The sequence below is a fragment of the Panthera uncia genome, assembly GCF_023721935.1.
Source record: "Panthera uncia isolate 11264 chromosome C1 unlocalized genomic scaffold, Puncia_PCG_1.0 HiC_scaffold_3, whole genome shotgun sequence".
NCBI lineage: Eukaryota > Metazoa > Chordata > Mammalia > Carnivora > Felidae > Panthera > Panthera uncia.
Window position 1 is genome coordinate 61279953 of NW_026057584.1, and position 15820 is coordinate 61295772.

Sequence of the window (15820 nt, forward strand, 5' to 3'; positions counted from 1 at the left end):
GGAGGGAGAGAGAGAGAGAGAGAGAGAGAGAGAGAGAGAGAGAGAATCCCAAGTAGGTTCCATGCTCAGGGCAGAGCCTGAAGTGGAGCCCAACCCCATAAATCAGAAGATCATGACCTAAGCCAAAATCAAGAGTCAAATGCTCAGCAGACTGAGCCACGCAGGGGCCCCCCACATACTGATTATAAATAAAAGGGACACCACCCAAGAGTACAGCATGAGGAGAAGGGCTCCCAACAAATGGTTTGCACAGGGTAGATTGTCAAGGGGGCCAGCGCTGAGCATGAGTCCTAAGCGGTCTCAGGAGGAAAGACCTTGACTTCATCAAAAGTGTTTCATAAAAAAGCAAATGAAAATCACAGCAAGATACCACTATTAGTTCAAAAACATATGTCTATATAAAAACTTGCACACAAATGTTCCTAATAGCATCATTTACAATGACCAAAAAAGTGGAAATAACCCCAATGTCCATTAACTGATGAATAGATAAATAAAATGGAGTATAGGGGCACCCGGGTGGCTCAGGCGGTTAAGCATCCAACTTCAGCTCAGGGGCTCAGATCATGATCTCAGGGTTTAGGAGTTCGAGCCCTGCCTCAGGCTCTGCGAAGACGTTGCAGAGCCTGCTTGGGATTCTCTCACTCCCTGTCTTTCTGCTCCTCCCTTACTTGCGTGTGCTCTCTCTCTCTCAAAATACATAAATAAACTTAAAAAACATGTAGTATATCTCTACATGGAATATTATTCAGCAATGAAGGGAATGAAGTAGTGATAAATGCTACAGCATGGATGAACCTTGAAAACATGCTAAGTGAAAGAAGTCAGACACAAAAGACCACCTTCGTGTGATTTCATTTATATGAAGTGTCTAGAAAAGGCAAATCTGTAGACAGAAAGTAGATTAGTGGTTTCCAGGGGCTAGAGGGAATATTTGTATGGGAATGAGGAATGACTGCTAATGGGTACAAGGCTTCTTTTTGGGATGATAGAAATGTTCTAAAATTGATTGTGATAATGGACATAGAGCTCTGGGAATATTCTACAAGCCAGGAAGTTATCACTTTAAAGGGGTGAATTATATGGTTATGTAAATTATATCTCAATAAAACCATAACCAAAAAAAAAGAAAGACTAAAATGTGTCAAAATTTATAAGAACAACTGTCAGCGAAAATACAGAGCAACTGGAAAATTGGTACATTGCTGGTGAGAATGCCAAACAGTACAGCCACTTTGGAAAACAGTATAGCAGTTTCTTGTAAAGTTAAACACACTCTTACCATATGATCTAACAATTCTATATCGAGGCATTTACCCAAGTGAAACGAAAACCTATGTTCACACACAAGTCTGCATACTAACATTTAGAGCAACTTTATTTTAATTGCCGCAAAGTGCAAACAACCCAAATTTCCCTCTGTGAGGAAATGGATAAACACACTGGCACATCCATACAAATGGAACACTGTGCAGGAATAAAAGGAATTAACAACTGATACAGACAAAACATGGATGGATTCAAATGCATTGTGTTAAGTGAAAGGAACCAGACTCAAAAGGCTACATATTATATGATTCCATTTACATGATGGGAAAGGCAAAACCCTAGGGACAGAAAAGAAACCAGAAGTTGCCAGGAATTAGGGATTGGGAGAGCTGGTGCGTACAAAGGGACGTGGGGAAATTTATTGTAGTGGTAGTTATGTGACTGAATGGGTTTGTCAGAACTCGCAGAACACTATACACAGTACACTATAAAGAACGAATTTAATTGTATCTTTGACTTTACCTTAATTAAAAAAAATCCCCATTCCACCCCCTCCCTACCTCATGGTCCCATGAGAAAAAAACTCTCATGGACCAGAGGCCCTGATGCTAGATGAGAATTTATCAGCTACCTAAAATTGTGCCTCTGTTACTTTAATCCCTCTGCCTCTAGGGGAAACGCAGCAGCTAGGGAGCAGAGATGAGCTGAAAGAGTAAAAAGAGAAGCTGACCTTATCTGAACACCAGCCCCTCTCCCCATGCCACTGCAGGACTGCAGCCTAAAACACTGTCAGGCCGAGGGAGGGTCTCTGTTGTATAAAAACGTGAAGTCTTACTACATTGAGCTGGACATTTGGTTGCTAAGATGAAACTGTTCTTATAACTGAGAGGCCAGCAAAGCTTTGGGATTGACCTGAATTCAAACAGGGGCGTGGAAAAAATCATACCACAGAGAGGATTTGAAGGAACAGTGGCAGATAGAATAAAGTGACTGTGATCATCTCCCCGTGGGACTCTGTTTACTACAACAGTTACATGTGAAGTCAGGATGCTCATTACAAAGGACTTTTATCTAACCCCTGTGTGTGCTGAATAGAGAACTCCTTGTATTCCAAATGAGTGAAATGGTATTATTATAGCTAAATAGAATGTTGTAGAAAATGGGCCCTATTTCCTAACAATCCAGCACCCAAACGTATTTCCTGAGAAAGTGAATTGGGCCCACTGCTCAAGCATAAGCAGCAGTGAGGCACGATTCTGTGATCTTAGAAGTATCCAGATACCACAGATGCCAAATTCTGTAAGACCCCTACTAGAAGGAAACTTTGTCTGCCATGCACTCTACTGTAACCCCAGTGCCTAGAATCGTGGCTGCGACAGAGGAAGAAAACATGTGTCGAATGACTGCATGAATGGAACTCCAAGATGCAAATAGGAAAAAGAGAAACAGGGATGGCTTTTCTTTCTCTAGGCTTGAATTGCAAATTTTATTTAATTACAGTCATAATGATTGTACAGATCAGGGGGTCGGGCACCTATGACAGTGGGTTGAGTCCCAGTACCCTTAAGAAGGTTACTGACCGTCACCTAAAGTCAGCTGGTGGAAAGGGGATGGGCTGTGGTGACCCGTAACCATCACTGGAAAGCTCTGTGTGTCAAACACGAACTAGGAGAAAATTTTGTTCCAATTCTCCATGGAGAATATTTTTATTTGTTTATATTCTTCTTGCATACTCTAAAACGCACAGTGTGAATTTCCTTTCCTCAAAAACAGTTGTGAGCCTGGTCAGTTTATCGGAGCTCTTCAGAAGGTCTTCGGAAACGTTGCCTTAGGTTTGAGCTAAGCGAGTCACAGAGATTGGTCATGAACTACTACAAAATTACAGGAGATCTAGTTATAATCCAACAGTTACTAGAAAAGCGTTGAGAACACCAGACACACAGCCAGACGGAGAGAGTAATAGAAGACCAGATGCTATTTAAGTAATGGGATTTCCGTATAGATGATTCTATGTACAGTATCAGAATTCTCTTACAGACAGTAAACTTAGGCTTCAATCATTATTTTAAGGGCACTCTAATATAAATACAAGTCTCACTAATTTTAATCTTTTTTCTTTGGCTCACAAATGCACGAAAATACCATAAACAGTTTTCTGAACTTACTGCATTAATATATAAATAAGATACATTACAAATGGGAAGAAAATACAAGATGCCTCTTTAACATGGTAAATCTCTGAATAGAAATAAGCAATTATTTCATTTACCTACAATTTAAACAGTCATTGAAATCATTACATGTGTTCTTCCCCTACCCCCCAAAGGCCAGACAACAGAAATATACACAATCTCCACAAATTAGTCTCTAAAAATACAGCAACAGTACACCTGTAACAATGACTCTGCTACAATTTTCCCCTCACAGGATACTAATGGGGAGGGTGTGACTCTTGTCATCTAGCGGTACTTTGTCTCATCTGTCATCACTTTAGTTAGGAGAAACACTGACAACAAAGTCAACTCTCACCAACAGTATGTCCCTTGGTCCCTATGACACAACATGTTGAAAAACATCTTTCCCTGGGGTTGTTGGGCAAGCAGGTTTGCAGCATGTTTGGCCCCTCAGTAGCTGCTGAAGGTAAAGTTAATTCTCTTGGAGGGGGACACATGCTGTGATCTATCACCAAGCCACACTCACTATACATACATATACATATACAGAGAGAGGTATATATAACTGTACATATATACTGTGTTCCTAATGTGCAACTTTTTAAAAAGAACATTATTTCCTACATACTAGAACAAGCTTAAGTAATGTTTAAACAGTAGTCTTCAAGATATTATATTTTCCCTCAGTGAAATAGCTTATGTGTTTTGGCAATTTATAGAGGTTATTCTAGAATGCCAGAAGGAAAGGGGATTCCCATAAACTCATGTTCTATGGAGGGCAATTACAGATCCTGGCCCAGTCTTTCTATCTCCTCGATGAGGAAGTCAATATCAGACTGTGTAGCAGCTGGGTTCGAGATGACCATCCGGAAAAAGTTGGCCTTGTCCCCCTGGGGCTGGTAGCCAACCATGGTCGTGCCAGACTCCATCATCAGGGCTTTGATTTTGGGGGCCACCTTGTGACGGAAAACACGAAACCAAACTCAAGACCAATATTAACACAACTCTCTTAACAATGCAAACCATTTCCTAGTTGAAAAAAAGAGCAATATACGTTTTGCTATTTGCATTTGTACTGGTATAAAAGCAAATATTTTATATTCTAGTTTCTTCAGTAGTTAGTAGCCAATGACTAAGTCTATCCTATCATAAATTCCCTCAGAAACTACTGTGTGACTGAATTTTGAAAGTCAGTCATAGAACAATGATAAAATAAAAAACAAAACAAAAAACTCTTATGGGCTGCAACACAAATTAAGGCTTCTGAATAATCCAGAGCCCAGGATACTGCCTGGCACATAGATTATGCTCAATGAATATTTGTTAGATGACTAAAACATTATATAAATTAAGTATTAATATCAACAACTACAAATAATAAAATCGATATAGAAATCAACTGGAATGAAGCAATATTAGAGTAGACTTGAACTTAAAAGATATGTTAATAGACACAGTTTAATACAGGAGTTCCCAGGAATACGCATATCATTCGATTGCCCTGCATACCGCAACACCAAACTAAGACAGGGGTGCGTCCTTTAGAGGTTCCCGCTGTATCTGAATCACAGCAAGGGGACAATCCAGAGCCAAAAAGAATATAACAAGATGGCTCCCTACTACCCCAAGTCTTTATTTTTTATTTCTCTTCCATTAGAAGGACACATAAAGTGTTCTGACCAGCCAGAGAAATTGCAGAGGGTTAGATGAGACAAGAAAAGAGTCCATACCCTGTGTAGTTTTTCCCGTCGTTCAGGGCTATCTGGAATGCCCCTGAGGCTTTGTGGAATATACCAGAAACAGACATTTGTATGCTCAGGCTGCAGAAATTTTCACAAACAAAGAAACAAAACAGAAAACTATGAGAACTTGAAAGAAAGCTATTCCCAAACCCCTATGTACCCTTGGTGGAAGGTTCTCAGACCAAAAAACAAAACAAAACAAAACAAAAAATCCCACACACATTTAAAAAAAAAAAAAAAAAAAAAAGGGCTTCAAGTCCATTTTGAAAGCATTGTTATTTCTATACTAGGGAGAACAATACCTAGTTTGTCCAGTCATATCTGGCAAGAGAGCGGTTTCCCATAACCAATTTTCTAGATGACTATATTTACCACTTTTAAACATTGAACTGTTAAAAAATCATTACATTTGGGTAGTTTTTAAAGAGTATTATTCATCTTGCCATTTTGTAGTGCCTCATATATAGAAGATGCTGGACACAGTTTATTTTGATAGTGAATATTTTGTGAGTTTTATTATATTAATTCTGAATCTTTCGTTGATTAGTCAGGATTATCATAATGAATATTAATACCAGCTCTAAACCATAAGACAGACCTCACTGAGATGCCTAGAACTGTTTAGTGTCTCTGTTCTAAGAACTCCTATCCTTTCAGAGTTCTTCTGTATTCTTGACATAATTTTTCAATTTCCTTCCTAGGCTGCTATTTGCTATCACTGTGCCTTCCTCTAACTGGCTTGAGACACCACATTTGTCTCTAATCTGCTAGTAGAATGTTTAAAATAGTGTAAATGATCCAAGTGTGGTCCCATAGGTGAAATGCATGAGAACTGTATCATTAAGTTGAACTGCTCAGGGCTTTTTCGTCCTCGTCTGGTGACTCTCTAGTGTGTTCCTAATAGCTTAGGCTGCCTGACAAATAGACTAAGTTGAATGGAGGTGGTGTTATATTATAATGGGTTATGAGTGGATTTCCTTTTATTAAATACTGGCTCCTATTCCAACTTCCTTTATCCAACTGAGAGCTCCATTAGGGCAGAGACAATATCTGTTTTGGTCACTACTATATAACCCAGTTCAGGGCATAGGGCCTGGCACAAAGCAAGGATTCAGTCAATACCTGTATGACAAGGATCTTATTATGTGTAATGTGGATATGAACTCAGAGCAGAAGCAATTTTATCTTGCTCTCCTCATAATGAATCTATGTAAAGTAGAACTTCATTTTAGAACAAGTCTTAGAAGACAAGGATATACCCATCTTATAAGCTTCATGGAACTGAGAAATACTTATCACGGAAGTTCAACACAATGATTGATAATACACACCCAGGAAAGATAAAGGATTCAAACGTGCCAAGGAAAGACTTCTTGTCTGCAAAGGACTGGTCAAGAGCTGGACAATTTTAGAAAAGGCAAATGGCAAAAGTCATTCCAAAGCTATCAAAAGAAAAGTTCATAGACACAGAGGGAATTAAATGAAAAGTACATAAAGACAAAAATTCAGAAGTAGCCTCCAGCAATGTGGGAAAATATGGCTTCAGGAGCATCCCTCATTAGATTTTCTGGAAATGCTGTGCATCTAGTCCATGATGACAACTTACCTCACCATCGAAAACCATCTCAAATTCTTCTCTGTTTTTAATCTTGGCATAGAGGTATTCAGCCAGCTCCAAGCATTTGTTGATCTGATTTTCAAATCCCACTGTGCCCTGGTTTAGAAAAAGAAAAGTCATGTTTGTTGGTGATGGGTTGTATTTTCCTGTGACGGGCGTTTGAGAAAGCTATCCTGACCTTATCTATTGGAAATACACGAGAGTATTCTTGGAGATGGTTAAAAAGAACTGCTTAATTAAACGAGTACAGTTTCTTCACAGCACTGCACCCAATAATATAAAGTGTGTCTATTCTCTTTTGAAGGCACTCTAGTCTCTGGGCAGTTATTGTCAATAGGGCTTTTAGCTTCCCTCTAGTTACTCACAGCCTGGATCTGAAGCCTGTTGCTAGTTTGCTTTGGGATCGTGGTACTCAAATTGTTGCCTATGGATTGAGGACAGTCCACAAATTGTAACTGGTGCAAGATAATGTAAGAACAGAAATTGAGGGGCGCCTGGGTGGCTCAGTTGGTTAAGCGTCTGACTCTTGATTTCAGTTCAGGTCATGATCTCACGGTTTGTGAGATCAAGCCCCGCTTCAGGTTTTGTGTTGACAGCACGGAGTCTTCTTGGGATTCATTCATTCATTCATTCATTCATTCATCTCTCTCTCTCTCCCCCTCCCCCCCTCCCTTTCACTCACAGTCTCTCTCTCTCCCCCCCCCCTCTGCTGCCCCCCCCACTCACAGTCTCCCCCCCCTCCAAAATTAATAAACTTAAAAAAAAGAAATTGAGATTAAGCAGTAAGAAACCTTAATATAATTTTGACAGAGTAATTTTATGTCTACTGAATCTAGTTTTAAAAATTGATGTTTAAGCCTTATATACTTTTTACTTTCATTTTTCTAGTAATTTATCTTTACTGTATTGGTCCATGATAGATTTAAAAAACCCAAACAACCGGTTCTTCACCACAAATAGTTTGAGCAATACTACTTTAGAATCCACCTTTCCCAGCAGTAAGTTCTAGCCAAGCATGTCCCCAAACTCCCTGGCAGGCTATCTTCCATATAACAGTATTATATCCCTTTTTGGTGATAGGCAGGCAAGCAGATGGGGAAGCCATTGGTCTCCGTACATGCCCTGAGATTCCAACAGCTCTAGTTATTGACAAACTGGTTGAGCATGAGTTTCAAAAACCAGCACGGCTGATTAATAACAGCAGCATGGGGGTTGTTGAGTGGGTCAGTGTTAACAAGGGGAGCAGACGCGCAAGGCTGGCTTGTGGATTGCTAATGGGCCTGGGCAGAGTCCAACACAGGCAAAGCATGAGCCTCCCCAAGTAGTCACTGTTGAGTGTACACCTTGTCCAGTCTATTTTCCACTTGAGAAAGAAGCTTGCACCAGGGTCTCATCTCAGCAACCCATTCACTATGAGCCAAACTCCCGGCAGACAGTTCAAGAGGTTATTGTCAGGCAAAATGAAGACACAAATTACTGATGTAAGCCACGTGGCCATTATATTTCTAAACGATAGGGCTCCTTCTCTTCTTGCAGTGCATGGCTATTTATATGCTTAAAATACCCATGATTACTTAGTGGTAGAAATCATATTCAGACTATTTCTATATTAAGACAAAATGACTTAATGAGGGGAAAAAACCAATAATCCATTAAATCCTTCTACAGAAGAAACATTTGATGAGATGTATCACTGGAAAACTTCATTGTTTTGGTATTAGTAGACACAATTTCAAGTGTGGATATTATTAAAACTAATTTACAGTAGGTAAGTAAAAACAACGGTTGCAATAAAGAGATGTGAAATGAAAATTGCCTTTACTTGATTGTATAAAAATACTTCTGAAACAAATAGTCAAAATGGTAATCTCCCTCACCCAAATTTAGGGGGAAATCCCAATAGTTTGCTTTTTATTCCTAGACACAGAAATGCAACTTGAAAAATTAATAAATGCAGACACAGCATGCCTTAGCCTAGCAGCAGGATTTCTCAGAATAAAATATGCATTTTCTAGAACATAAAAAGTACAAATAATGAGAAAGCTATTATTTAAATAGAACTAAAAACTGTCATATATAACCCATGATTCGAGTCCTCATAAGAAATTCAGAGTTCTGCATAGAATGACACAGTAATTTTATCTCTATCTCTTTCTCTACATCTGCACTAAATAATTTCAGCATCCCTAAGGATTGCAGTGGAAGTCCTTTTTTGGCATAATTTTTAGTTGTTATAAGAGGAAGTTACAAGAAAACTTCGTGTTAATTCAAATTGAGAACACAGAATGGAAGGAGGGAGAGTTTGACATAAGGGATAAAGTGATCTCATTCGCAAACAAAGAAAATACGGTTAACTCAATTATCTAGATATCGATTACACACATGTTAAATTATCTGTGATACACCTTTGCCTCTCTTTTGCCAGCCAGCCTGTGCAAATTGCATTTCTGCTCTCTTTCCTGAATTCACCCCTTCGTACCTTTGCTTTCCACATCAGCCAGAACTTGAAAATGTCCACGTGGCGGCCACACTGGATTGCCTTGTCCCCAGTGTCATAGGAGACATCATACTGTTTGTCTGGCTGGAAAAGGTATCCTGCACACATCTGGTTGCATCCTTGGAGTATACCCTATCGTGCAAATCAAGACAAATTTGCATCATAGGTCAAGACATAGGACAAGTTTGTATTCAGAGGTCAGAGACGTGGGTGGGTTTGGAACAGGGCTGGTAGGTAGGAAGGAGGGACTTGGGATCACATGCAACTTTCTTTTAAAGTCTTTATGAGGCCTTGCATTTGTTCTGATGTCTTTCTTGAAAACCACCCTTGGAAAAACCTTTGCCCCTTTCTCTCTGTCACCCTGATTAGAAAATGATTCTTTTTTTTTTGTCTCAGATGCTTACTACAAGGGACCCACTGGGCCTCTAAGAGGCATTTAGAAACGTGTGTGTGTGGGGGGGGTGTTTGGGGTTGTTTCCAAGACTGGGAAGTGCTATGGTGTTCAGTGGGTAAAGGTTGGGGATATAAACTTCCTGCAGGGAGTGGGACAGTCTCAGGCTATGAAGAATTTTCCTCCCCAAAAGTGCCCCTCCCACCCCAAAAGTCTTCTAGTCTTTTCCAGGATCTCCTGTGATGTTACCAGACACTCTATTAAGAAAGGAGTAAGAGCCTGGGCAGGTTCTGGCTCCTACAAACTGGAGACAGATTTTTGGAATGCCTCGTGTGCAAACATTTTACTGGAGCAACAGTGCTTTGAGAGCAGGGTCTTATTATTAGATGCTTAAAGAACTAACTCATTTAACAGAAGCTTTTTAGCCAACATTCCTAGTTGCCCTAAGTTGACATTTGCAGCTGTTGTTCCGCCTAATTTACTTCAGCTCTTGGGAACACAAATTCACACTAAGAACCTGCAGTAGGTTCCAGTGAGCCCTTTTTGTATTCACTGAGGTGAGAGTTTGCAGCTCACTTTTGAGCTCTCACTTTTGTTTATACAAACGTGAAGGAACACGCAATGAAAAAGTGCCCTAATAGTTTCCGTCACTGACAGGGCCCTGAGTACTGAAGGGCAGGAAGGGCAGGAGCCAACGGGAGGCACTAGTTGGCTGAAGGCTGAGAGACAAGGGCAGGAAAGAACAGCAATGGTTGTCTCAATGGTGCTGCCAGTCTTGTGTGTTCGTCAAGTACTGCCCAACAAATAAAAATAAAACAACAGTCCATGCTTTTCTTGTGCCTCGTAAAGGACATTCGGGCTGCCAGCTCATCTTTGGAGGGAGTACAGACCTTTTCCTTGACGAGGATGGCCGAGCACTGCAACAGCACGCCCATCATCTTGTGAGGGTTCCAGGTGACTGAGTTGGCCCTGCAAGAAGCACATGATACTTTGAGAAGAAGGTGCAGGAGTCAGCAAGAGGCAACCGTCCTCTTGAGGAAAACACCATCCACCGCAACCAGAATCGGTATATGTTTTAGATGTCTAGTCCCCCAAACTGACTAATCAAGGAGTAAACAAATATTTTGCAGGCAGTCTTAGGGGCCTAAGTTGCAGACTGCCTCTTCTAAATCACTGCTGTTAACAATAACTAACATTTATGAAGAACGTTTGTTATGTGTCCTATTGTCCCGAGAGCTTTACAGGCATTCTATCACTATGGTATCATGGTTAAGGAGTCAGGTTTTGGAGCCAGACTGCCCGAGTCTGAATCCCGGCTCTGACATTTGCTAGTTTGGGCAAGTAACATAACTCCTCTGTGCCTCAGTTTTCCTATCTGTAAAATAAGAAGTTATCCTTAACAAAGGATAAACGAGCGAATAAATACAAAATTCTAAGAACCATTCCTGAAATATCTACTTCTCACACCAACCCTGTGATGCGGCGACTATTATCGCCTCCACTTTACATGGAGAAACCGGGCAATGAAAAGGTGAAATACATCACCCAAAGCTGAATAGCTGGGAAGTGCTGGGGCTGAGAGTCAAGCCCGGGGAGACGGACTGCAGAGCCCGTACTCATAACTCTTCCGCTAGCCTGCCTCCCTCTGGGCAACAGACTGGCTTCTTTCTGCCTTCCCCTTCTTATTTACAAAATGGGCTGGTGATGCTGACCTAACCAACTACTTATGAGGTACTACGAAGAGCGACACTACTTATGAGGTACTATGAAGCAAGGAACGATCGGATAATTCTAGACTTTGACTACTTAGCAGCATTGTTGAAATGCCAAATGAGGATGATATTGCCAGTTTAGGCTGCAATGACAGCTCACCAAGCACAGTCTCCTAGCAACCACATCAGTCATTCAGACACAGTAAAATGGTTAAGGGGCACACTAGCTAGGACATTACAGAGACAACTAAGTGTAGTGTATGATGATTGAAACTTGGCTACCTTGCTTCAGTGGTTTACGGACTCCTTCCCAATGGCCCGGCCCACAGCTGGGCTCTGCACTTTAGTATCTGTGAAGGATGCTTTCCAGACATAGCAACTGACTCTGAATTCTACTGCCTCTGTTTCTCCTAGAGCTAAATCCTTGCTGTGAATTTTTAACCTCCTCATCTTGCTAAGGTCCTTTAGACGGAAAATAATTTAGTGTATATGTGACTATTGGGTGTTTCAAGAAGAAGTTAGGCCTGAAGTACTTTCCCCCTTTGTGCATAATAAGTTAACCTTTGTGAAAGAGACATGTGAAGAATTGTAAGAAAAGGTTACTAAATGTTTATTTCAGTAAAAATCATCAGTGTCAATCCATATTTAAAAGATTGGATTTAATCAATTAAAAAAATTTCTTTTAATGTTTATTTATTTTTGAAGGAGAGAGAGAGACAGAGCATGAGCTGGGGAAGAGCAGAGAGAGAGGGAGACACAGAATCCGAAGCAGGCTTCAGGCTCTGAGCTGTTAGCACAGAGCCTGACGCGGGGCTCAAACTCACAAACTGTGAGATCATGACTGGAGCCGAAGTCAGACACTTAACCAACTGAGCCACCCAGGCACTCCTAATGGATTTTTTTCATAGCTATCATTCACTGATTCATTGAAAAACTCTATTTAGAGCTCATAAAATGTCTTAAATGGTTTTTTGAATGTCTTAGAGGTCTGAAGTAAATGATTCTTTGCTGTTACAAATGTGAAGTAATAAGATATGGTATGGTTTCAATTTCCTTTAGAAGACACATGCGCTTTAAAATGTTAGGGGGTGCCCAGGCGGCTCAGTTGGCTGAGCATCCAACTCTTGATTTTTGGCTCAGGTCATGATCTTGCAGCCATGAGACCAAGCCCCCAAGACGGGTCTGCACCGAGTGTGGAGACTGGGATTCTCTCTTCTTCCTCCCCAGGTCGGGTGCACGCACTCTCTCAAAATAAATAAATAAACTAAGAATAAGTAAATAAATAAAATAAAATGTTAGAAAAGTCTGTGCAAAATGTTTAGGTTTTCCTTGACTCAAAGGTGGAAAATGGAGATTGGCTGAGAAATCTAAGGCACAGTTGGACTCGTTCATCTACATTTAATATATCATCCTCCAGGTCACAGTGTCATATAGTTATGCTTCAGAGAGCCAGTCCCACTCACCTTGACACTGGCCTTTCAAAACTGAATCAGAAGGGAAGAGGCACAGTAGAGGTAGCTAAAACTCAAGCCAGAGTCCTTACTGTGGGAGAAGCTGCTGGCATGCTTTCCCTACTGCCTACCTCTCCACCTTGGTCTGCTCTCACCTCTCCCACTTTGCTCCAGCCACACTGGCCTTTTTGGATGGTCCTCCAACTTGCCAAGAACAGTCGGACTTCACGGACTCTGCACTTGCCCTTCTGCCGCCTGGAATACTCTTTTATGTATCCTTGCTTCCTGTCTCCCTTTATCCTGGTATCCGCTGAAATATCATGTCCTCAGGAAGGTTCTCTGATTACCCTGTCTCAAATTGCATACCCTGTCCTCACTGTTATCTAACCCCACTTGATTTTTCTTTCCTATGAGACAGACTAAACATGTCTTCATTTATGAACATCTACCTTACTGGACAGTAAGCTTCAGGAAGATTTTAAATCTCTTAGTTGGTAATGGCTTCTAGACCCTGCCTTATTTTTCTTATGTGTACCAGCTACACATTTTTTAGAAAAGTGCCATAGACGGCTGGACTGAGGCAGGGAACTGAGTGTTCACATCCATACCTGCCTGGCTCCTGACAGGTGCTCAGCAAATATTTGCTGAATGAATAAATGAATCAAGGTGAGTTCATTTTGGATCAATACATTGGAGTCAGGTTAAAATCATATCTGGCTTATGACTGCATTCTCTCTGATCAGAAGCTTCTGTTCTTGACACAAAATGTGCCAGGTTAGCTATAGCATGTGAGCACAAGAAGCAGCCTTAATTATAGCTGGCGGGGCAGAGTCCTGGTTCCCCAATGTCCAGGTGGAGGTGTCCTGGCAGCAATGAGTATTTGGGGAAAAGCCCAGATGGGTCTTGCTGCCTCCCTCCTCCTCTGGGAAATCTTCTTTGCCTCTTCAGCCACTGTAGGTGACAGGAGAGGGGACTGCCATTTCCAATGGATGCAAGATCCAAACATGCCAAAGGCTTTGACCACCAAGTCAAAATCAGTAAATTGAGGAGAACGGGGAACAAAGTGGTGGGGGTGGGGGAGCACTTCAGTTTGGGAGCTTCTGTAGAAATGGCTCAGATTACTGGGCCAGGAAAAATAAAAAGTAGAACCAGTTAGAAAAAGAAAATCGTGGGGTGCCTGGGTGGCTCAGTCGGTTGAGCAGCCGACTTTGACTCAGGTCATGATCTCGTGGTCCGTGAGTTCGAGCCCCGCGTCGGGCTCTGTGCTGACAGCTCGGAGCCTGGAGCCTGTTTCGGATTCTGTGTCTCCCTCTCTCTGACCCTCCCCCATTCATGCTCTGTCTCTCTCTGTCTCAAAAATAAATAAACGTTTAAAAAAAAAAAAAAGAAAAAGAAAATCGTATTTGGCTTAGGACGACCCACTGAACTTAAACGGTGAACAAGAAAGTAAATTCGTTAGATCCACTAAGTGTCTTACCCCTTTCCCAGCAGCGAATTTAATGAGACAAAAGAATGAAATGAATCAGTGCCCCTTTCTGTGCCCTTGGCAGCCTCTCATTTGGCCTCAAGATCCCTGCACTGCTTTGTTTCTCTTCTCTGCCACATGGGCACCCAGAAATCGCATCCATTGTAGTGCTTATCACATTGTGTATCAGTGTTTACATGTCTTTACATGTCTCTCATTTGTGAACTCAGGAGGACTCATTTGACTGAGAATCTTTTTTTTAATTTTTTTTTCAGTGCCTAGCATACGATAATTGCTCAAATGAATGCCTACTGACCCGATGTGGGCTCAGTCAGACTGAAATAAGACATTGGGAATCAGGGTAGGGAACATCAGTGGACCAGGCAGCACAGCATGCTTGATGGCCTGAATGAAAGGTGGCCCGAGCTCAGGCCCTTACCTTTCTATGCCACTGAGTTTGTGGCGGTGCTTCCTGGACATAAGCAGCCCACCGCCCCAGGCAGCCTGTGAGGACAGAGACAGAAGAGGGAAGGGGAGCAGAGACGTTTAAGAATCCAAAAGCAATCACTCCACACTTCTAGTAAAATATGAGACAGAATGTAAATGGTGAAAAACGAAAGTCTGTTTGACAAAAGGAACCCACACTGACTGTTCAACCAGTGGCAGTTGCAATTATTTATCATTCGTCACTTCTTCAAAAGCTCCTTCAGGTTAACCTCAGAGCGGCTGTGTGACTGACACAGGTAAGTCGGGTCTGAGCCAATGGTGCCAAGACCCAAAGGCCCAAAGTGCTGTGGAAAGCCAGGGGCACTCCGTGAGCCCCAGCACGGCTCCGGGTGTGACCCGAAGGACGGGAGGCTGCCATCCGATTCTCCCTGGGGTAGAATTCTAAGGGCTCCTGAAAAAATTCAGGAAGTGGCAGCTCTGCCAGGCTTGGAGGTCCCACAACAGCGAGACATTTCTGCAGGCACCCCGATGCAGGTTTACTGAGCATCCGGGGACACCATGGGGCGTGAGCACAGCCTTTGTTAGTTATGTGCTCAAAGAACTGGGCAGATTACCCAATTGTCCAGTTGTGAGAAGTTATCTCCATAAGAGAATGGAGAGAGAAGAAGGGAAAAAATACACCCAGTCACACATGTGGAAAACGTGTGTGTTTCCGGCAAAATTGGGGACCGAATCTCTTACTTGAGAAAATCGTCCTTACACTGCCTTATTTTTCCTACATGTAGCAGATACATGTTTGTTTTTAGAAAAGGGTCATAAATGGCTGGACTGGAAGCAGAGGGCGGAGAGTCCAGCTTCATGGCTACTTTCTATATACCGTATCTTGTACGCTTTTCCCTCTGAAACCAGCTATCTTCCACTCGGTAGCCATTTGTCTTGACAAAAGTTTGCTGGAAAGGTGGTGGGGCTGTACCCTCACAAGAATCACAGAAGTCAGCAGTGGGCCAGGGAGGAGCTGGATGAGTCCCAGGGGATGCACAGCTGTACAGTGCAA

General features: G+C 41.8%; 1 protein-coding gene across 1 annotated transcript in view; it reads right to left on the reverse strand.

Moving 5' to 3' along the window:
* Nucleotides 1–4225: 4225 nt before the first annotated feature.
* Nucleotides 4226–15820, reverse strand: part of GAD1 (glutamate decarboxylase 1) — a 39099-nt gene continuing 27504 nt past the window's right edge. Inside the window, exons 11-16 of the mRNA XM_049616046.1 lie at nt 14759–14823; nt 10582–10660; nt 9283–9432; nt 6792–6899; nt 5174–5263; nt 4226–4399 (exon numbers count right to left, since the gene is read on the reverse strand). Coding sequence (XP_049472003.1) covers nt 4226–4399; nt 5174–5263; nt 6792–6899; nt 9283–9432; nt 10582–10660; nt 14759–14823 — 666 coding nt within the window. The remainder of the gene's footprint in view (nt 4400–5173; nt 5264–6791; nt 6900–9282; nt 9433–10581; nt 10661–14758; nt 14824–15820) is intronic.